The sequence below is a fragment of the Kryptolebias marmoratus genome, linkage group LG8, assembly GCF_001649575.2.
Source record: "Kryptolebias marmoratus isolate JLee-2015 linkage group LG8, ASM164957v2, whole genome shotgun sequence".
In the NCBI taxonomy this organism is placed as follows: Eukaryota; Metazoa; Chordata; class Actinopteri; order Cyprinodontiformes; family Rivulidae; genus Kryptolebias; species Kryptolebias marmoratus.
The window spans coordinates 18907520-18930762 of NC_051437.1; the positions used below are offsets into that span (position 1 = coordinate 18907520).

Genomic DNA, 23243 nt, shown 5'->3' on the forward strand with positions numbered 1-23243 from the left:
TGGGGGGTGGGGGGGTGGGGTGGGAATCAGCTGCTGACGTGTGCACGAGCTGGTGAGTCAAACCTGCGTCAGAACCTTCGTCGTGACTTACCATAGTAAAGTCTCCATCCCACAATAACACAGCCATAATAACCACGTGGAGGGCGGCTGCGCGCGAGCAGAGAGCAGCAGGAGCGCATCGGTCTGAAGCTGAAGTGGGGCTATAACAGGGCTGGGGGTTACAGCTCGGTGCGCGCGCGCCCATTTTTAAAAGGAACCAAACTCCAAACTTGTGTCCGGCGTCGGGCTCCTGCGTCAGACTTTACGCACCATGCGCCCCGTGTGACTGGAGGCGCTCCGTTGTTTCACACCCGGAGATGCTGCATGCGGACGCTGCTGCGCCTGAATGAACGCAGGATCCATCCGCTCCGCGCACTGCAAGGTGAGAGTTTTCATATCATTTGAAGAGTTTAGGTGTACTGGCGTCTGTTTGTCTTGGTTGGCGTGCGATCCCCCTTTGGGATGAAAGGAAGGGGCTCGAGATGAGTTGACGGAGGGGAGCAGCCCGTCACCTGACAGACGTGTCGCCGCAGCGTCGCTCATTAATCCTCCGCTTTTTTTTTTTTTTTTTGGCCGCCCGTCGTGACATCAACGCACTCACGTCGTGACTTTATTTGTTGCTGTTTGCATCTCTGCGAGGCTGTTAGGTGGGTTGTATTTGACCTTGACTGGGCGTCAGAGGTTGTATCCAACTCTGAGAGTCGCACCGGTCTGAGTGATGGCGCAACATTGGCATTCAGGTGCTGACCTGTTCCTGCCACAACACCCCGGGATCAGATCAGATCCAATCAAAGCCAAGTCTTTTTGTTTCTCCTCTACCTTCCCAGATTTTACACTTGACTCCATTTTCTGTCTGGAGATGTTTCAAATGTAAAAACAAAACAATCTCCGGATGAGACAGAGTGTGATAGCTGCCTCGCTGACAGGGGGAAGAGATGCCACAACAAGAACCATCAGCACCATCAGCTCTGTCACAGCAGCTGTCTGTTATTTGCAGCCATGCTTCCAGGGGATATCATGTCCGTCCATTTGAGAAAATGAGAGGAGAGACAAGCGACCACTGATGCTGCCTCCCAGGATGAGGTTTCAATATTTCAGAAGGAGCTTATTGCTTAGCAACCACAGCAGATAAAAGTGGAGCAAAGCTCTGTGAGGAACCTGTGCTGTGTTACATCATCAACTCCAGAGTGTCTGGAGAAAGTTGGGAGGGGGCAAATCAGGGGATCACACATCTGCCTCGCGGGAGGCAGCATGTTCACACCCTGAGACCCTCCCCATTAATCACAGGGGTCTATAAATACACACACTCCGCTCTCTGCAGTTTGTTTTGCCCTGCATAAAGATCTCCGCAGCTAAATGAATGTAACGCATTTCATTCCCTGCTGTGCTCTTTGTCACAGACCCAATTCTCTGCGTTTCTCTCAGATTGTAACAGTCTCGCCCTGGATCTGGAGCCTTCTGTCTGTCGGACAGCATCTCTGGCAGAACATAAAACTTTGTGTCCGTCTGCTAGAAGAACAGAAACTTCTATTGTTCATTCAAAGCCTCAATGAGTCTGTTTCTAACAGAACAAAATTGTTCTAACCCAGGGGTCTGCATCCTGTGCTTCTTGGCCCACACTCAGCTCTTTGGTTCCTCTGCAGCAGCTTTCTATAACTTTAAACAAATAACCTGGAAATTAGTATTTATTTAGAACCACAGCAGTGCCCTCCGATATGTGGAGAATGGTACAATTGAGACAAGGTCAAGAAAAAACAAATAAATTTTGCTGAATCAGTTTGTTAACCATTTTACCCCTTCTTTAATTTAACTTCCAGTCGTCTTTTTCTGAAATCCAAAGTTCAGTTTTGCATTACGTTCCAAGCCATTAAAATCAGGCATCCTGCAAAGTCATTCTGAGAACAATGAGAATTAGAAGGAAAGGCTTCTTTTTCATTTAAAAAAAAAAGAAAAACAGTTAATAAAAGTTTAAGTAAACAAAGGTGTCAGTTGCGATTAAATATCCAACAAACTGTCATAATTTTTATATTCATTCAAATCATTTACCAGGAGGCTAATGTATGCTATATATAGATATAGTAAGGACTCATTCAGGCCTCCATAGTTAATTGGTTACATTTTTTTCAAAGGGGGTTTGCTTTAAATGTTTTCTTCTTAAGAGTTTAGTCTTTTTCTTTAACCTAAAATGTAAAAATGCTGATAAATGTCAAAAGTTCTTTGATTTCATAATGCAACAAACTCATTTTACACTTCTTATATTTACATGAAACCTAATATAGAGTCGCATTTGTCCAATTTTTTTCTCATTTTTGATCTTCAAGTCGGTTTTGTGGCTCTGGACAGACTTTTTTTTAGTGAGAAAAGCTGAAGAAATGGCTGTTTTGGTTGTAAAAGCTGCAGATGTTTGTTCTAACCTATAAGTAGTAACTGAGGCAGTTTTGTTTCCATTTGATAAATGGAGCAAAAAAAAAGGTTGCGATTATTCTTCTTAGCAACTTAAGCTAAAAACACGCATCTGTCGGCTGTAGACACTCACACCGTTGCTTCAGACCTCATTTGCAGGGTGTTCAGGGATGACTCAGGAGACTGTTGTGGGAAAAGTAGCAGCTGTCCTGGGATCTGCGTGGAGCACCCAACCTCGGAGCTGCTTCATGTCGTGACTGTTGAGGAATTTGTCGTGCATGCTACTTGTTAAGCCTTTTGATGGACTTTTTTGGGGGCCAGGCAGCGTGCAAACCTTCTTAAGAAGTATTTAGGAACACAGGTTCAGCTCTGATATCAGTCATCTGTGTTTTTATTTAAAATTAAAAGCTTTTCTTTCTTTTTTATCTCTGACTTTTACTCTCTGCCCTTGAGCTGCCAGAGTAAAAAGTCAAGCCTCACCCATCCCACACAGCCCAACAAGTCCTCAAAGTCTCATCTCATTCTGCTCCTTTGGCATTTAATGAAAGTTGTCATTGCCAGGCTTTGTCGGTTTGACCTTCAGTTAATTGGTTTAGGCTCAGGAAATGCTCGTCTTCTCACAGTGTTTTCATGTAAATTTCAAACACCAGTCTTTGCTCTTCAAGCTTGCAGCTACAACATTTCCTTTTTTCTCTGACAGAATAAGTTTTTTTGCAAAGAACTAGAGGGGTGAACGAATGAAACAAGCATCATAAAAATACAGAGTTGAGAATTTACTCAATGAATAACTCCTATTTTAAAGAAAAATCCACCCTTTTTACACAACAGCGTTTGTTTACAGGTCTCTGTCTATTGTATTTATCAAAAAAGTAATTGTTTTCAAATATTTTATTGATTCATAAAAATGAACTAAATGATTGAAATGAAGCTTGAAATAAAAATAACACAACTCATTAAGAGTTGTATGTACACTGTAAAGGAAAAAAATATTGTTTATTACATCATAAAATGAAAAATCTATAATACATTTGGACATTTATTGGCATTTTTACAGTCTAGGACACATTCTAAGACCATATTCATGTAAAGAAGGGGTAAAACATTTTATAGCTTTTGCAAACCCCCCTTGATTAAATTAAAACATTGCACTATGAATGATTATCTGTTTATTTGAGAATAAAATATTCATGTATCCAACTTTGAACTAATAAAGGATACAGTTAAAGCGAACATAAACATTAGGCTATTTATTTGATATTTAATTGTGGTTTATTTAAGTTTTGGCAAATAAAAACAGATAACCTAAATTATGTTTTTATCACAGGTAAGATTCTGCTAATTCTTATTGCTATGAAATCGACTTGCCATATTTTGCAGGAGCTTCTATTTTATTGACTCATAATCTGTGACATGTTTGCAAAATTGCACTTTCTGCATTTCTTTCCAGCAGCTTGCCTAAAAGGTTTTCAAAAGGTTTTAGTTTTCTGTTGGCTTTGAGAGAAAGATTACTCTGTGCAGCTGGAAGTGAATAGCAGGCTAACAAACTCATGATCTGATCAGTTTGTTTCATTCCTCGTATTAATGGCATCATTCATGTATTTGCAACAAATTGGACAGGAAAAATTATCTATTTCTGTTATTCTTATTGAACTCTATAAGATGATGTCATTATGGATTATATACGATGTTATAGGAAAAAAGGTGCAAAATTCATTGTGTTGGTTATTGATTTACTGGTTTTTAAACGGCAGTTTGGTTGTGCAAATGTAGTCAGGGTAAAAATGTATAAAACCTTGTCATCTTCTCTGCTCAATGCTTCATCTTTCCTGATTCTTTAACCAATGTAACATTATTTAAGCTGCATTGTTTTTAATCCAGGCTTTTAATGAGATGGGGTTCTGCTTGTTTACCTTCAGAGTGCAATGCTGCATCAGTGGATTACTGCTTTAATCAGTTAATGAATGTAAAATCCTCGTGTATGCAGGGCAGTAAGACCTGATGAATGCAGTATCTCTTGTGCAGCTATGCGATCTGCACCACTTCGCCCCGAAGGATGACACAGGATTGTGCATTCATTTCTGCAAAGGGGAAAGTTAACGCATGGCAGATAACATAAAAAGACAACAGGAAAAACATGTTCTACTCAAAGCAGAGAGGCGTCAGACTGTCTCGCTTCAGCACCTGAATTAAAACGACCTACGGACAAGATGTTGAAGCGGCGTGATAAGAAAGAAGGACACTAATAGCTGATTCAATCTGCGCTCTGGTTTAATTTGGGCTGAATTCTCCTGAGAGAGGCAGTCACACAGACGGCATGCTGGTGTTCATGCCATTCACATGACCAGACTCCAGTATAATAGGCTCTGCTATGAAATGGATTGTAATTCAATCTATTAGTTTCATCCGCCACAATGAAGTGGATTACAGACAAACCTCGTGGCTCTGAAGTGCTGCTGTTTTTAACCGCCATTTAAAAATACTCTGGCTTCAAATAGGCTGAAGTGAAATAATTACAGTCCATCTTAGTTGCTTTGAATGTGGAGCTGCAGCTGTGAATATTTTATAAGTAGTTAGTCATATAATTTGGTCTTGATTAAGTGATCAGTTTTAGAAAAGTACTAAATGCAACGTGTTGTTTGACATCCAGCAAATGTTCACATTCATAAAAATCTGTAAAGAGAACCTTTTTGCTTAAATTATCTCTAAGTCTTACACATTTTAGGCCAGTCAGTGATTCATTAAACAAAAGCAGCACATAAAAAAATGTGACTAAAACCAAACTTGTTTCATTATCAGTGTCAAACCTTTAAAACCCTTCTGAACGATAGTCTGCTTGAAAAGCTCTGACATTTATTTAAAGTTTAAACTGAATTTGTTAAAAGAATACCAGCATGTCAGATGTAGTTACTCAAATATTCAAGTTTTTATATGAAGTGATTTTGTAAAGATTTACTTTTACTGAAGTTATTTAAAGCCCTCTTTCTTTCTCATCATTTCTCTTCCCAGATTTAAGAAAAAGCCCAACTTTTTACCACCTTCCCAGCTTCGACTGCGCTGATCATTCTTCGGTCTTCTGGCCCCCCTACATCGAACACCTCGGCCCTCTGAAGGAGCTCCTGTGTGTCAGCAGCCATGCCAAAGAACACCAAGGTGACTCAGCGAGAGCACAGCAATGAGCCGGTCACCGAGTCCGTGGCTGACCTTCTGTCTCTGGAGCACCCCATGGACTATAAAAGCAGCCAGATGAGTATGGGTCTCAGTCCTGGATCTACAGCCCCGGGAAAGTCCCTGCTGCCCGATCAGGATTTAGAGGACGGTCGGCCCGCATGGAACAATAAGCTGGAGTACATCCTCGCTCAGGTGGGCTTCTCTGTGGGTCTGGGAAACGTTTGGAGGTTCCCCTACCTGTGCCAGAAGAACGGTGGAGGTAGGTGGATGAGAAGCATAATTTTTTAGCTTGCTGTTTGAAGAAGAAAAACTTTTTAAACAATTTTATGTAGACCAAAGTTACATGAAAGTACACACAATGATTCCCCCAGGACCCTCACAGATATTCTACTGAGTCAAAACATCATTAAAACTATTAATGATGTTGTTTTCTGTTGGTTCTGTAAAATCCAAAATAAAGTAGGAAGCTAGGCACTGTACAACAAAAATAACAAAAAGTCCAAATTCAGTTCAAAACAGATCCAGATCTAATTACAGTCGATTCAGTTTAATTAAAGTACAATATATTCACATGCAGTACATTATGAAATGACAATTAGTAAATGTTGTCTATCTAAGTAAGCCAGCAGATTATGTCAGATCTTCACTTCGTCACAAACTTCCATCCTGAGCAGCACATTGGTGACAGTGGAAGAAAACAACTCCATTCAAACAAGAAGAAACCTCCTGCAGAACAAGAACCAGGCTCAGGATGAGTGGCCACCTGCCTCGACCTGCTGGGGTTAAAGAGGATGAGAACGAGACGCAGACAAACGCAGAAGGATTGGTCCAGGTGTAGTTTCTATGGGAAGAAAAACAGGCTTGTGACAGCAATAATTATAAATACAAACATGGAGAGTGGAGCAGGTAAAGACAGCAGCAGAGGCAGGAAATGTGGTCAGTTTGTCCTCCAGCAGTCTGAGCCTATAGCAGTAGAACTAAAGGATACCTCAGTAAACCCAAGCTGACCCTAACTATAGGATCTATGAAAAAGGAAAATCTTAATCCTGGTCTTAAACGTAAACAGGGTGTCAGTCTCATGGACAGAAACTGGAAGTTGGTTCCACAAGAACTGAAAGCTCCGCCTCCTGTTCTACTCCTAAAACCTCTAGGAACCACAAGTAAACCTGCAGCCTGAGAGCGAAGTACTTTGTTAGGAAAATATGGAACAATAAGATCTTTATTGTTCATCGGTGAGGCAGTCTGATGTGTTTCTGCTTTATTGTTGTCTGGCTGTTTGTTCTGAAACAAACTGATTTAACATGTTCTCATCATGTGTTCTAATATCATTTGTCACAGATTATAGATTATATTCTCTTATACTTATACTTCCAACCATACATACATATTATTTATACCTGTGAGCTGAGAATGTCAGTGTTACTTATCAAAATATCACTGTTTGTTTTCTGTTCATGTGTTCATCATTATCAAAAACACCTCATTTAAAGAACGTATTATCATCCTCAGTAAGAGTTAATACACTTTAAATGGCACAAAAATTACTAAAACAAATTACTTTTCTTCCATCAGACACATTGAAATATTGACTAAAAGCAAATGTTGTATTTTGAAACATGAAACCAGCCAAACAAAACAATTAGTGCTGACTTTATTGATGCATGATGGGAATTCAGGTGGACTCTGTGAACTGAATTCTGTGAGCTGCAAAACAGAAACTGTCTGCAGCGTCTAAAAGAGAGGGTGGAATATTTTACTGGGTTTATTAATTAATGATGTTGTGATTCAGTCAGACGCTTTAGTGTGACGGCTTTGTCAGCATTTCATTTATGTTCATTTATTCTCTCCTGTAACTTATTGTTTTAGTGACAACCAGATTTTAATATTTGTTTTGAAGCACCTGTGGACATACTCTTTTTTTTACATATGTTGTCATTTGGGATTTGAAAATAATCTTATTTAACAGGAAAGTTTCTGGGTTGTTAAAGATCAAATATAACCAGCATAAAATCAAAGTGTTAAAGAACTTAGCCGAAAAATTGACAAAAAGCAACGGACTTTAAATTGGATCAGAAATAATTGATGCCAGTTTGAAATCTGAAACAGACGTGTGTGATAGTATTTATATGAACTGAAGCAGTCGCATCAGTTCTCCATCCATCCATCCATCCATCCATCCATCCATCCATCCATCCATCCATCCATCCATCCATCCATTTTCTTTACCTGCTTCTCCTTTCGAGCTCCAAAAGGGTTTGAAGCATAAATGTTCTGGTTCTGTTAAAACCCTCCAGCTGATCAAACTGTCAAGATTCTGCAACAGTGCTTGAGTTTACTGTAGGCCGATAGATTTAAGGTTTGTTTTAGAAGAGCTTAATAAATACAACTTGAGAGTGTTATTTTTATTTGAGCCTGGCACACTCAGAGTGTTGAGAACATTTATCAGAACGAGTCAACTCCTGTGGCAAAAAGATTTAGATATTTCTTCCTGTCCGAGATGCACAGAGATGCCAAACCCTTTACCTAGTTTAGTTGAGTTTGTTTCTGTTCCTGCTGTTTGCTCTGCATTTCCCTTTTGGCGATATGATTTACTGTTATTATGATGCGATGAGAAGGTGGTGATGACTAACACGGAGGAAGTTTAGGAGTAAACAGACAGCTTCAGCTTTTAGGCATTGTTGGTTTTTTGTGTGGAATGTGTTTGAAGGTGGTATTTAAAGTGCAAAATAGTGTGCATTATTATGATATTAACAAGGGAACCAACAAAGGGTGGCCCAAGGGGGCAATGGCCACCTCTGTAAATTTGCTATTGGACAATCGGTCTAAGATGAACAGAATAAAATATTATTATGCAGCAAACCACTGTCCTCATATGAAAAGGCAGGCTATCAGGATGTTATATGTATAATAGTTTTTTTTATAAATACAGATTTAAAAGAGAAAAGAACGCTCAGATGGTTGAACAGTGACTGTCCAATTCTCAGTTAGTAACAACTTTTTTTTTTTTAGTGAGAAGTTTATTTTCTGACTTCCATATTGCAATATTTAAGCTATATATATATATAATTACAGCATAATAAAACTCCTGAAATTCTGTTAAAGCCACCCTAACATTATCACCAGCCTCCATCGTCACCCTTTTTAAAAACGTCTGTTGGAGCATGGCTGTTAATACATTTTTCCGCAGAAATGTCTATAATCTAATGACTCTTTTAGTTTAAGGTGCAGCGTTGTCTCACCTGTGTTTGCTTAAGATGAAAGTCTGCTGCTTGGTCATTCTTTTGTCTCTGTTTGGCTTTTATTACAAACACAAACATCAGTCCTACACACACCTCAGCTATAAAACAGCCCCGCTTTATGGGCAAATCATTAATTAAATTAGGTTTTATTGTCTTGTTTGTGTCTCCTGGTGGAACCTGGTGGGAGCATGAACATTTGTCTCGAGTTAGTAAAAACAGGTTGTGACAACATTCAACATCCAGCTGAAGAATTTTGAAAAATCCACTCATTTTATCAAAATTAATAACTATTTTATCTCCAAACCCTTTTACAAACCAAGCTTTATCTTTGCTTTTCTTGATTTTTATTTGAATAATTGGCCTAAAAACCCTGTAAATATTACTATTGTTGTTTATTGTTAGGTTTTTGTCAATGCACCAACTGATTGCATTACTTGAAAAGACTATAAATTACTTTACAGTTTAATAATGTCTATTTTTTTGTACAGTTTCAATATTTTGTACACATTTAAAATCTTACAGCACTGCAACCAGCTTCTTTTTAAAATTTGCCAAATGAGGCAACCACATTTAAATCCTCTGCTTCATTTTACAGACAGAAACACACACACACATCTGTTAAAAAAAACAAAACTGAGAGAGCGTTGTAACCAGCCTTGTTATACCAGTCCTAACATGTCTGCGGATTGATGAGGATTTGTAAAAATTATAGTTGTTGTTGTGCAACATCTCGGTAGGATCATTAACACCACTTTCCACTTAGATTTATGCTGTTTTATTTTTACTCTTTAACTTTTTAAACAGTGTTAAATTTAGTTTTCAGTTCATTAAATCATTCATTCATCCTTCCAGCATGGCTGTGCAGCTTCTGTGAGAAACCATTTAAAACAGGCGGAAACCTCAATAGTTTATTTATCTCCTCACCAACAGATTTTGTTTACATCTTTTCTGTGTGGCTGCAGTTCAGAGCAGAACTGGAAACAAGAGTAAAAATCCTGGAAGGTGACGCCATGTTCCTGTCATTGTTTTCTGTTGTTTGCCGCTCCTTGAGCCACAGATGAGAATGAAATCAGTGTTTTTTATGGAGTCCAGAGTGGATAGAAAGTGTCTGCTCTCCGTGAACCAATCCTCTCTGGCTTTGGATGCTTCTGTCACCATGGTGTCTCTTCGGTTCTTGACGTCAGCGGGACTGGATCTGACTTGCTGTCTGTGATCGCCGTCTGTTCTGTTTTCTGTTTATTTCTCTTCTGAATGAAAAAAAAGAGGGTCGTATCTGATAAAGTGATGAGTAAAAGTTTGAAAAAAAGCAAATGTCAGTACTGAGAGGAGGAAGGGAGTGGAAGCAGTAAAATCAGTATGTTTGAAGTTAAAAGAAAAACTATAAATAGATCAAATGTAACTCTGTCCCTTTTTCTGCTTCACTACCAGCTGTGCAGAAATAAAATCCTCTGAACGCGCAGCTGTAATTGTTTCCCCCTCTGCTCTTCTGCTGTGTCAGGTGCATACCTGGTGCCCTACTTTATCCTCCTCCTCCTCATCGGCATCCCCTTGTTTTTCCTGGAGCTGGCAGTGGGTCAGAGGATCAGGAGGGGCAGCATCGGGGTGTGGAACTACGTCTACCCTCAGCTGGGGGGCATCGGCGTTTCCAGCCTGATGGTAAGCGTGCGATGCCACAAACTTTATGACATGTGACAGGAGTACTAGCTCTGCGAAACTCTGCGTTGAGAGCTAAAATCTCCCATAAAGAAGTTCTTTGTGAGATTTTAGAGGAACAACCTGATGAGGAAAAAGTAAAATGAGGAAAAATTCCAGCTTGTTGTTTGAAAAACAAGAATGTTCACATCAAATTTCACAGCAATCCATTCAGTAAATTTGAAAATATTTAACTAAAACCACAAAAGTCCACTTCTTCTTGGCAGCAGAAGGAAAATGAGGATCAGACAGTAAGTTTGGATTGTTAATGTCACTGTGAAAATATTATAACTTCCTATTTAAAATGTTACTCTGTAGATATTCCCGTCTGCAGCAGATCTGTAAGATTTTTCCTTATTACCAACAACTACTAATAATATTTTTTTTATTTTACATTAGACTTAAGTTTTAGACCTCTAAACAACTTAACATTTAAGTAGTGACAAAAATGTAATTTTAATATCTTTTTTGTGATACAGCATCTAATATCTCTGCTACATGTTGATTTAAACACAATTCTGTGACTTTCACTAAAATATTCAAGGTTTTTTATTATTTAGTATGAAAAACATTAGCCACAAAATGAAATAATGATAATGATCATAGCCTTTTAATTTCCTGTGCATATTTTCTGTAGATAGCAGATTTATTTATGATCTCCCAATATTTTACATTTTATTATCAGTGCAAAAATGTGTCTTATATCAAGGTTTTTGACTTATATTATAAAACAATAGTGAAAGTTCCAATTACAAAAATGACATAAACTACTAAAGGTTGTTTTATTAACAATTATTAACAAACTGATATCCCAGTTGAGCTTTTTATTGTTTTTATGGCCTTATTATCACTTATGCAGTAGACAGATTTTAATGAAATTCTCAGATTTAATCACTGGATGTTCTTCTACAACTGATAAACCTTTGGAGTCTACCCAATTCAAGATGGCTGCCATAGCTAATAAACCTTATCGAACATGAGAATAACCACAACTCAGACATTTTTACAGACACTGAGCTAAAATTCGGTGTGGTAGTAGGTGAGAGTCATCACCAACACATACTCTAAGAGCATGAGATCTTTGTTTAAGATGTTGCTGATAGCTGTGGGAGTCAACCCTGTTTGTCTCTTAGCATCTCATTAACCAATGGACAATTTTTAATGAAACTACCAGAAATGTATTGTACTTCTACAACTGATTACCTTCAAGAGTCAGAATAATTCAAGATGGCCCCTACAGCTAGTCGACCTGAGCAAACACAAAAATGACTCTAACTCAATCACTATTTTTACAAATATGATTTTAACCCTCTCAGGCTCAAATTAAGTTTTAGTAACAGGAAAAATCAGATATTTGGGGAAATTATCATTTGAGTAAAATAAGGCTCATAAAATATGAATGTGGAGTAATTAGGTATATGCAATTCACTGTTGCAAAACTGCAACGTCTGCCTTGAGAGGATTAAAATTTGGGGTGGTAGTAGCTGATAATCCCCTTCCATCACAAATCTTTGTTTAAAACCTTGGTCTCTATCGTGGCAGGTGATATGAGCTCCATCATTGTTTCATTACAGATATAGAATAGAATAGAATAGAATAGAATAGAATAGAATAGAATAGAATAGAATAGAAATAGCCTTTGTTGTCCCGCCGAGGGGAAATTCAGGTGTCACAGCAGCATCAGTACAAAGGTTCACACACTAGTTACTTTATAAACTATGGATAGTACACACGAAAACAAAAATTAATATTGACTAGCCATGATAGGACTAATAATAGAAGGTGCAAAATGTAATATAAGAATTGTATATTAACCATTTAAAACCCCTAAATTATTAAATGTGTTAATAATCCTGTTTAATAATATGAGTATTCTTCTCACGTTTGATGTGACCATTCAAAAAACAACTGTGCTGTTTAATGCACCCTCCTGACCTCTTTCTGCCTCTTCATGTTTCCTGCTCCCGTTGTTTTAAAGCAGATAAAATGCACTGATCACTGCTGTTGTCGGAGCGGTGACCCGTCAGGTCCCCATCTCATTAGCGTCAGCAGCTTGCAACGCAGTCTGTCAGCAGGCAGTGACCTGCTGCTTCAGTCTCTCTGTGTGTCATTCATCCCGACGCTGATTTCATCAATCTAATGTAAACCGCTGGACGGAGAGTCCTGGCCGGGGGCAGTGAGGCGTGTGGCAGAGGGAGCTTTAGCGGCTATAAATACCACGTCTTTGAGGACGGTGGCCTTGGCTGCTGAGAGCAAACAGCTCAATAATTCATATGTGCTCTGTCTTAAGTTGTGTGTCTGCGCCCCGACTGCATGCCGCTTGCGCCTTGTGCTTGTGTGTTTAATAAGATTTGCTTCCTCTCTCGTTTCTTCCTCAGGTTTGCGGTTTTGTTGGCCTCTATTATAACGTAATTATAGGCTGGAGCATCTTCTATTTCTTCCAGTCCTTTCAGTATCCTCTACCCTGGGCTGAATGCCCCATCAGGAAAAATGGAACCCAAGCCAGTGAGTCGTTCAAAAACACATCTGTCTTATAAATGTGGGTATAATCATGACCGGACTATTCCAAAGGACTTATCAGGGTATTAGCCCAAGGCCCCAGGAGTTAGAGGGCCCCAAAATAGTATTATTGTTTTTAATGAATGAATGTTTTCCTTATTCGCTTATTTTAAATGAGATACAAACCCACATCACTGGAAGGAGTTTTAATTTGTTAAAGCCTGCATCAATTTACAGCTGCTTAATGGTTTCTGGTGCATTTTTTTTTTTTTTACAGTTTGAAGTCAGTACAGTACTAAAGTTTTAATAAATGACTTTACTCCATGTAATTCAAAACCATGCTAGCTTTTAAATATTCCATTTGCTTTGAGAAGGATGATACAGTTTCATGTACTTATTCTATATTTTCACCTTCATCTTAAGGCACAGAATCTATTTATGGATGTAAAATCTGTCAGACAACCTATTTTTTTTATAAAAACAGGAAATAGGCCTACCTTCAGATTTTTCTTTTTACATCAAAACATGCCCCACTTTGCAGTTTTTTATTTGTTAAAAAAGTTTAAAATATCCATTTAATTTTGTTCCACTTCACGATTGTGTCCCACTTGTTGTTGATTCTTCACAAAATACTAACAATTTTAGATCTTTATGTTTGAAGCCTGAAAAGTGGCAAAAGGTTGAAAAGTTCAAGGGGGCCGAATACTTTCGCAAGGCACTGTCACTGTAAATATATATATATATATATATATATATAGCTAAAAACCGCTACTACTCCATTCATTTTAGTTTAAAACTTTGACATGAAAGGCGGCAGGCGATATGCAAGGAATGCTACACATTCCATTCATTTTTAGTTTCCCTATCTTTCCATCATTCTGACAGCTGTAGATTCATGTCTTTAATGGAAATAATTATTGGAGCATTTTGAATTGGGGCAAATGCTCTTTTTATTTGTTGCAGGCTCAATTGAAAGACGCTCATGTACTTATTTTCTTCCCCCTGCTGCTGTTTTAGTTGTGGAACCAGAATGTGATAAAAGCTCGGCCACAACCTATTTCTGGTACCGTCAGACTCTTAACATCACCAGCTCCATCGACGACACCGGCGGCCTGAACTGGAAGATGACCCTGTCCCTCCTGGTGGCCTGGATCCTGGTCTGCCTGGCAGTCATCAAAGGCATCCAGTCCTCTGGGAAGGTATGTGGGAGGTGGGGGGGTGCTGAACACGCATGTCATAAAGATTAATCCTCTGCATTTTGTCAAACAGCACAACGAAGCAATGTAAAGATAAATCCTTTCAACAACAGCTTTCCATTTTTGTTTTTAATCAGCGATTCATCCCTGACAGGGAGGGTTTTACTGACTCTGCTTTTAAATGTAAAGGTAAAATGCTAAGCCTCTCATGTGTCTATTTTTGGATCTCATCTGTATTATGAAAGTCAGAGGCATGCAACATTCATGAGCTTCAACTGAACCAAGAAAAAAGCTGATTCAGGATGGAGATGGAAAATTCTCTCTTTGGCACGAATCACAGCCACATCTTTTAATCCTGATCCAAACTGAGTCATACAGAATATCAGAGCACAATATCCAGCCTACAGAGCAGGGAAATACTCCACACGGAGGCAGAGTCTGACATACTTTTTAAAAACACTCTGATAGACTTCAGTTATTAGAGTCAGAACTGTAATCGTTCTGATATTCTGTCAAAAGAATATCTCCTCTCTGCATCTGAAAGATTTCACAGATTTGGTGTCGAGCAAATACAAAGCAGTGTTGGGACTGATCCATCATGTGTGTGTGTGACTGCACTTCTGCCTCCATGTGTGAGGTCTCAGACAGCGTATCCATGGCAACACTGTGTGATGCACTTGACTTTCTCTCCCTCTTTTAGGTGATGTACTTCAGCTCTCTCTTCCCGTATCTGGTGCTGTTCTGCTTCCTGGTCCGAGGCCTGCTGCTGAAGGGAGCAGTGGACGGCATCGCTCACATGTTCACTCCCAAGGTGAGAGCAAATCTGGGATTATTTTCTCAGAAAAACGGGGGAATGCAAGGTGAATAGATTTTATCTGTCGCCTCAGTGGGATTTAGGGACATTTTAAGGATAAAGATAGCAGATATTAGCTGTCTGTAATCGTCAAAAAGATTGAAAACTAAAAGTTAATTCATGATACTTATCAACGTATACAATGGTTGCAACGTCACCTATTAAGACCCATTGACAGAAAAATAGGGATTTCATCCACACTGCTATGGTTCAGTGTCTCCCTCTTGTGGTGAATATGTGTTTAAAAATACATACAAACTTCCACTCCATTTTAAAAACATTAAATCTATATTTCACACTCAGGATTATGCAGAATGCATTACTTTGCTGGTAAATTATTGAACACAAAAAATTTATTGGATTTATTGGATTTGAGGGATTAGTTCTTGTTTAAATTTGCATCATATATAAGAAATAAAATACGCTCAAATCAGAGAATGTGGCATGTTGTCTGCATTTTTGTAAAATTTTTACATATCCTATGCACATAAAAAATAAAATTCAGATGCATAAATTAATTTTGCTCCCAGGTTTTGTTCTGGAAACATAAATACTGTATGTGGAAGATAAAATCATATAAGAACTTTATTCTCTAAACATCACCTTGTGGTCCACATCCTATAAAACCAAACCTTATAGTGAGTGAAAGAGCAAGAAATGCTCTCCGATAATATAAATCAAATGACCAGGTTTTGTTTTAATCACCATCACCTCAGTCTTGTCTTGAAGAAAAGTAAAAATAGAATACGGTACATATTAAACATTAATGTTCAGGAGTTTTGTAGGACAGATAAACGACCTTATTTCCAGAATATTTTTTGTTTTTCCTCCTTCTTGTCTCACCAGCTGGAGAAGATGTTGGAGCCGCAGGTGTGGAGGGAAGCAGCCACGCAGGTCTTCTTCGCCCTCGGCCTTGGCTTCGGAGGCGTCATCGCTTTCTCCAGCTACAACAAGAGAGACAACAACTGCCACTTTGACGCTGCGCTGGTCTCCATCATCAACTTTGTCACCTCCATCTTGGCCACCTTGGTGGTGTTTGCTGTCCTGGGCTTCAAAGCTAATGTCATGAATGAGAAGTGTGTTGTCGAGTGAGTATGTCTTACAGAAACAAACGTATCTCTCTCCCCGTTTTTTTAACTTTTAAGACACACTTTGAAGTCTGTCCTCATTATATTTCTAACTTTGCAGCAATGCGGAGAAGATTCTGGGTTTCCTGAACACAGGTGTGCTGAGCAGAGAGCTGATTCCTCCTCACATCAACTTCTCCCACCTGTCGGCTCAGGACTACACAGAAATGTACGGCGTCATCAAAACCGTGAAGGAGGACAGCTTCGCCCAGCTGGGCCTGGACGCCTGCATCCTGGAGGATGAGCTGAATAAGGTCAGAGAAAGGATGTTTGGACTCAAGGATCATTTTTATGAATTTACTGCCTAGTTTTGTAGCTGCTCTATAATTAATGAACTCACTGATGGAGGAAAAGTGTTTCATTTTTATGACTGTTCTAGCAGCTGAGTGGTTAATATTCACCATCAGTAACTACTGTGAGGATTTCTCTCCATCCTGTAGGCAGTTCAGGGCACCGGCCTGGCCTTCATCGCCTTCACAGAGGCCATGACCCACTTCCCCGCCAGTCCCTTCTGGTCTGTCATGTTCTTCTTCATGCTGATCAACTTGGGCCTGGGAAGCATGATCGGAACCATGACCGGCATCACCACACCCATACTGGACGCTTTCAAGGTCCGCAAGGAGATTCTGTGCGGTAGGTGTCGGCCCGGCAGGTCAGTCCCGTGTCACAGTCAGAGCGTCGGATCAGTTTTTCACCGGATGCTTTGTTCTCTTCTGTTCCTCAGTGGTTTGCTGTATAATAGCCTTCCTGTTAGGCTTGCTGTTCGTGCAGCGTTCAGGGAACTACTTTGTCACCATGTTTGATGACTACTCTGCTGGTTTGCCTCTCACTGTGGTGGTGATCCTGGAGAACATCTCTGTGGCCTGGATCTACGGCACTAAGAGGTAACCTGAAGGGATGTAAAAATTTATTGGGCTTGGATACAGTTTTACTTAATTAAGCAACTGCATCAGTTTCTTTTTTACAAAACTGAAACATTCAATGAAATTAGCTTCTGTTGATAAATCTTAAATTTTTAGAAAAAAATGAAATGATTTCCATTTTACTAATTTGTCATGATGCCGTTCTTTTTTTATTTCTTAGTTTTGCAAGCCTCACTCTTGATTTGTACCTGTCAGCTTTGTAAACTCTCCAAAGTGTCTCACCTAACTTCCATATTTCCAAGGTTGCTTACAGTTTGGACATTTTCAGTTTGTAAAACAAAGTTTCTTAAAAATATAATTAAGGTTTTTGTGTTAAACATAGCCACTTAGTTAACATCTGACAGATGTTCATTAGGTAGCAATAGACCATGACTTTAAAAGGAGAAACTTGTTCTCAGTGTTTTGTTGTGACTCTTCCTCCCTTCCTTCCTTTCCTGCTTTCTTGAACCGTTTGTTCATTTCTTGCTTTCTGCAGGTTCATGCAGGACCTGGAGGACATGCTTGGTTTCAGGCCGTACTCCTTCTATTTCTACATGTGGAAATATGTCTCACCTGCCATCTTAGTGGTGCTCATCGCTGCCACTGTTATAGAGATGGCTGTCAGTCCTGCCGGGTACAACGCCTGGGTGGAAGATGAGGTCAGTTCATCCTGGCTAGGAGAGTTTTAACATAGTTAGAAAGGGGGAAAAAAGTAGGGAAACCATTTTCAGTGTTTTGTAAATGTTTTACTGCATTGTGCAAAACGTTTTGAATCATTCCTCATTTCTTTATAATTAAGTTCGAAGGAGCCAGACTTTCTGGTAGTCTTTCAAAGTGAACTTGAACAATAGTTTGTCAGGCTTTCTAAATGTCTTTTGATGGTTGTCTTTGGCTGCTTTTCACTCATTTTAGCTCAACATATTAGGTTGGATGGTTGAAGGTTAGGCTCGGGGAAACTTGAGAAACTAAAATACTTTTATTCAGGAGAACAAAAACAAAAGGCTGACTTGGCAGCAAACTCATAAATGGTAAACTTCAAAGAACAGCATTCCTGCAACAACAATGATCTGATGGGGAGCGAGTAAGAAGAGACTGAATTAATGGGACTGAGGATGAGTGGAAAATGAAAAACAGCTGAGAGGTGATGGGGAACAGGTGAGGTGGGCGTGGCAGGCTGACTGGAAAACTACTGAGGAGGGTGAGTCGTGACACAGAGAACACACGGAGCAAAACTATACAATAATCTAAAACACAGGGAACACGAGGAGGAAAAACCACAAAGGAGAATATACAATAAATCAGGGAATACCACAAGGATCACAAAAATAGGACTAATAAAGAAACTCAAGCACAGAAGATACCAAAAAGCAACTCAAAATTACCCAAATCTGATCTATAAAAATCATATATGTATAAAAAGACTTCTGGACTCCAGAGATGAACTAGTGTTGTGTTGAAAACAGACAATTTTTCACAAAATTATTTTTTTAAATTTATTATTAGGCAATATTTTACCAGCAGCCGGTCACAAAAACACAATTTATTGTAATTTCTTTAGCTGAATCTAAAAAAAATACCTTTAAAAGACCTTCAGAAAGCCTAAAATCAATTAATTAAAACCACTCTAAAAGATTACAAGGAAGTCTGACTTCTTGGAACCAGAAAATAAAGAACTGAGAGGTGGTTTAAAGTTTTAACTTAATCTCTTCATCACTTTTTGCTCTTCATTTTCTTCACCATCCTGTGCGTCTCTGCTGTCTTTCATTCTTAGGGCTCAGAGCGTTTCCATAGCTACTCCCCCTGGGCCTTAGCCATGGCGTACGCCCTCATTGTGGTTGCCATGCTGCCTCTGCCCATGGTCTTCATCGCCCGCCACTTCAATCTGATCTCAGACGGCTCCAACAAGCTGTCTGTCTCCTACCGCAAAGGCATGATGAAGGATATCTCCAACCTGGAGGAGCAGGATGAGCAGCGCTTCATCCTCGGCAAGAACCCCGGCGAGACCCCCTCCCCCATGCCCGCCCAACGCGCTTACCTGGGGCCCGGCGGCACCCAGGAGATGACCAACACCAACTATGGCACCAGCACCAAGACGGGCTACCAGAACATTGGCTCGCCCGAGTCTGAGCTATGATCCACTGAGCTCAAGAATCTCATAACCTCAACCTACCCAGGCTGAAGGGAGGAAGACAGAAAAGTAAAGAGAGGGAGAAAAAGCACTCGCAGCATTCCTCACACCTTAACCTCCAGAGATAAAATCCTCTGTCCCCCGTTTCTGCTTCGCCACCCACACGTTTCTTTTCCTTTTTTAAATTTTTTTGGTCACAAAACACTTTCTGCTGATTGCGAGTACAGCCCAGCCAGTGAGGAGGGGATCATTCAAACAGAGAAGTTTTTTTCATCTTGACAACGTGGCAGAGACAGGGGGACAAAGACGGGAGCAAAAAGGTTTAGAGTGGTCGTTTGTGGGTTTTGATTATAAACTCTGAGGTTAAGGAGTGTCCAATGCTAAAGGTTTGTGTTGTACTGAGTTGTAACTCCGTGTGTTAACCAGTTTGTGCTTTTTCTGGTTCATTGAAGAGGATTGTTAGCTGTGGGAATAGAATAGAAGGAGACTCAAAACCATAAAAACACTCGCCTTTATCTGATCAGTACAAGAACATTTCTCATGTCGAAGGGTTACAAATGCATCCATAACAGTATGTAGTAAACAACTCTCATGGTGTTACAAGCACATTATATCTTTAAGTTTACTGTGCCTATCGTGCATCAGCAATAATAGTAAATAAAAACTATGGCTCTCCTTCTATCGCTATTTCCCTCAAATGTACATTAGAAACATGTATATATAGAGTATATGTTGTGTAATAGTCTCGGACACCACATTAGGTCGTGCACACACACTGCAGTAGTGCAGAATAAGGGGTAGCTTTGTCCGTCGTCATTTCAACACAGAAGCACTAACGTCTGCCATCTTTAGAGCATCCCTGAGCCTTAAAACGCAAACAACATTTGTCTTTTAAACAACCTTCCTCCTCAATAAGCAAAGCTATAGAGCTGTTGCCACCGGCGGTACGTGCGTTGTTGGCTGTGTTGTTCCAGCTGCAGTGGGTCAAGACAAAGATTTTCCGTTTTTAATCAGTCTATTTTAATGAATGCCTTAGAAGAATGAACACAGCAAATGTTCAACCAGAGAGGCAGACAGAGAGGGAGTTCAGTCTTTATGTACACACAGATGGCCATGTCAGTGTGCTTGTATTGTCTGCCGCTGAATGAGAGCTCCTGGTGACCCGGCCCATTTAAAAATAGAGCTGTGTTACTCAGGGGAAGCCGTGGCAACGCTCCATAGAAACAGACTCTCCTGTGATGTGCGTGAGGAGCAGGAGAGCGGACACCCCGCTTTCTCTGCTCCACCTGCACATCTGTTGGTTACCTGTAAGAATTCGCTCGCCAATGTTGTTGCAGTGCATTGAGTTAGGTGGTTCACCGCCAGTCCAAGTCAATCATAATCCAACTCTGAGTGGACGGTGTTTAGGTTCAACACTTGCACATTCCTCAATTTAAGACCACTTTAACATCATCAGCACTACAAACTACACTTTAATGTTTTTTCTGTGATCCAAAGTGTGAAAACAATGCCTTTGTTTTTTTTATTTTAATGTATAACCTTGTACAACCGTGGAAATGTACTGTGATATTAATGTTCGGAATAAGTGGTAATACATGGATTTGACCACTAGGTGTCTCTGGTGAACAGCAGAGGGACACTTCTTCTTCTGCGGCCCCTCCCTGAGAGAACACCATGACTTGAGACTGAACAGATGTAGTGTGAAGCACAGTCAGTCACATTGTTTGGTGCCTAAACAGCATCTGTGTCATCTGTTTGCCTTATGCTTTTGTCATTTTATTATTTTTACGACGAGTGAGTTTGTTTGAGTCAACGTTTTGTCTCGTTCATTTGAGCACTTTAAGTAGATTCAGACCCTGGAGTTGTTTGTTAAGCACAAATATGAAAAACACAAAAACAGCTTTGTTGTTACAGATCTCTAAATAAGAAAAGGGGGAATGAAAGACCACTAAAGGCACAAATAGAAAAGGTGAAAAATCATTTGTTTCTTCTAATTTGTTTTACAAACCCTGATTCTGAAAAGTTGGGACTTGTGTAAAATGTAAATCAAACAAGAATGCAATGATTTGCAAATCTAAAAAGGCTGTAGAAGTAAGTGGTAAAAATGGAAGCAGCAAATTAGGTTAATTTACAACAGATCTGCAAGTGGACTGGGTACAAAAAGAGCATTTTAGAGGCTCAGTCTCTCAGAAGTAAAGATGGGCACAGGTTCACCAGCCTGAAGAACTGCATCTAAGAAATGTCCCAACTTTTTCAGGACTGGCTTCGTAAATGAAAATCTGCTTTTCAATCATCTGGTGTTGATGTTTTGAATTTTAATATCATAGCTTTCATGTTGGCTGGTTCCTTTTAACCTTTCTGCTAAGTTTAGTTACACTATGTCCCAGTTGTTATTTTGAGTACAGAGCCATTCCTGCTGTTTTTGTCTAAATTTGGTCATGTGCTCTCTGCAGTGGATCCATTATTTGTTCTGGTAACAGGCCAGCTATCACCTAACAGCACATATTTGTTGTCATAGCTACATTATTTAATAAGTTCCCATATATTCTTGTAACACTGACGATAATAAGCTGTACACGAAGGTAACAGACTTCATGTAATGACTAAAATAGCACAAAAAAATGAATGTTTTCAGCATCAACAACCTGAGACGTTACAAGTAAGCCTGAAAATGTTCTTAAAGTCTTCATACGTCAGATTATAATCGTCACATTTGGTAAACTTTTACATGTAAAGGTTTACAGATTTTATGCCAAATCGTGCATAAAACATTGCCCAGAAATGGCACAGAAAGTGAAGGCACTTATTTTACACAAATTGCTTAGAAGTAAAGCACAGAACCGCGAGCATGCAGGAGGTTTTCTGTTTTCATAAATTATAAATCCCAACTGTGAGCTGCTTTGAGCTCACTGGGTGAAAAAACTTTAAGATTAAACTTTGATTCCAGCAACCTACAGATGGTAATCAAAGAAATAAATTTGCACAATGAACTGCACTGCCATTGTCAAAAGAAACTAAACAACACCGGGACTTTTGTAGCAACAGATTTCACGTGATAAATTGATATTAGTATTGACGAAAGCACAATCACGCTCTGTGAGTTTTCTTTACAAATGCTGCATTTATTGATAAACTTGTACACGAGCAGGGTAGTTTAGATCTGCAAACACTTCTGTGCACTGTTTAATCTCTGCAGGGTCTCAGGCAGTGAAAAAGCTTTTTGCCAATCAGTAACTATGTTATCAAAAACTGAAAACAAAAACTCCAGGGTCTCTTTGTCTCGTTCAAGTGTCCGCTGTGTTGCAAGCAACTTCTAGACTTTATCTCAGCTCAGTCACCAATACGAACTTGACAAAAGTAGAGTAACAGTAAATTTATTTAAATGTGAAAATAATCTTTATGTGACCAAACAGATATATTTATAGTATTTAAGACGATGTATTTAATCTGTACATATTGATGTACATTCTGATAAATTCACACTGAGTATCTATAGTGACAGTGACAGGGTGTATACTTGAGTTGTAAATAATAATTGTATATTTTCAGATATTTTTTTGATTTTTGTACTGTCTGTAATGTTACATTGGTGTCTGTTGGTTTCAGGTGTTTGTGTGTGGTTGTTTTTAGTAAACATAGCTGAGCGCCTGTCTGTGTGTGTGTGTTGGTGTGAGAGCATGTGTGTGAGCGTGTGTAGAGTAAAATTACTTGTAGGTTTTCGGTGTTTCGCTCTGTGTTTTTTCTCCTCCTTCAGTGTTGTGTGCTGCTTATCTAAACCAGTGCAGTGGAGTGGGACTACTAATGAAAAAGCAATCTCTACTGTGTGTTTCTCACTCGAACTGCGACGGCGTCCGGCACAAAACTGGGAACATAATCAGGAAGAAAGGTCTGACTGGAACAGTAAGATAGGAACTTTAACTTTTAGGTGAATAGAGAGATGCTGTGTGTTGACACAATGGGTTAAAGAGACAATTAAAGTAACCACTTTTATTCAGCA

General features: G+C 39.4%; 1 protein-coding gene across 1 annotated transcript; it reads left to right on the forward strand.

Annotated features, from left to right (window-relative positions):
• The first annotated feature begins 89 nt into the window (after positions 1-89).
• On the forward strand, positions 90-23243 carry slc6a17 (solute carrier family 6 member 17). The gene is made up of 12 exons (XM_017417827.3): positions 90-421; positions 5449-5869; positions 10348-10505; positions 12920-13046; positions 14058-14239; positions 14937-15047; positions 15936-16177; positions 16278-16470; positions 16657-16849; positions 16941-17100; positions 17615-17777; positions 18890-23243. Exons 2-12 carry the CDS (start codon positions 5575-5577, stop codon positions 19250-19252), a joined length of 2187 nt encoding a protein of 728 aa, XP_017273316.1. The 5' UTR covers positions 90-421; positions 5449-5574; the 3' UTR covers positions 19253-23243.

Coding starts and splice junctions, on each gene's coding strand:
- slc6a17 (XM_017417827.3), top strand. CDS start 5,575: ATGCCAAAGAACACCAAGGTGACTCAGCGAGAGCACAGCAATGAGCCG. Junction 14,240..14,936: donor GCATCCAGTCCTCTGGGAAG/GTATGTGGGAGG, acceptor TCCCTCTTTTAG/GTGATGTACTTCAGCTCTCT. Junction 16,178..16,277: donor AATGAGAAGTGTGTTGTCGA/GTGAGTATGTCT, acceptor CTAACTTTGCAG/CAATGCGGAGAAGATTCTGG.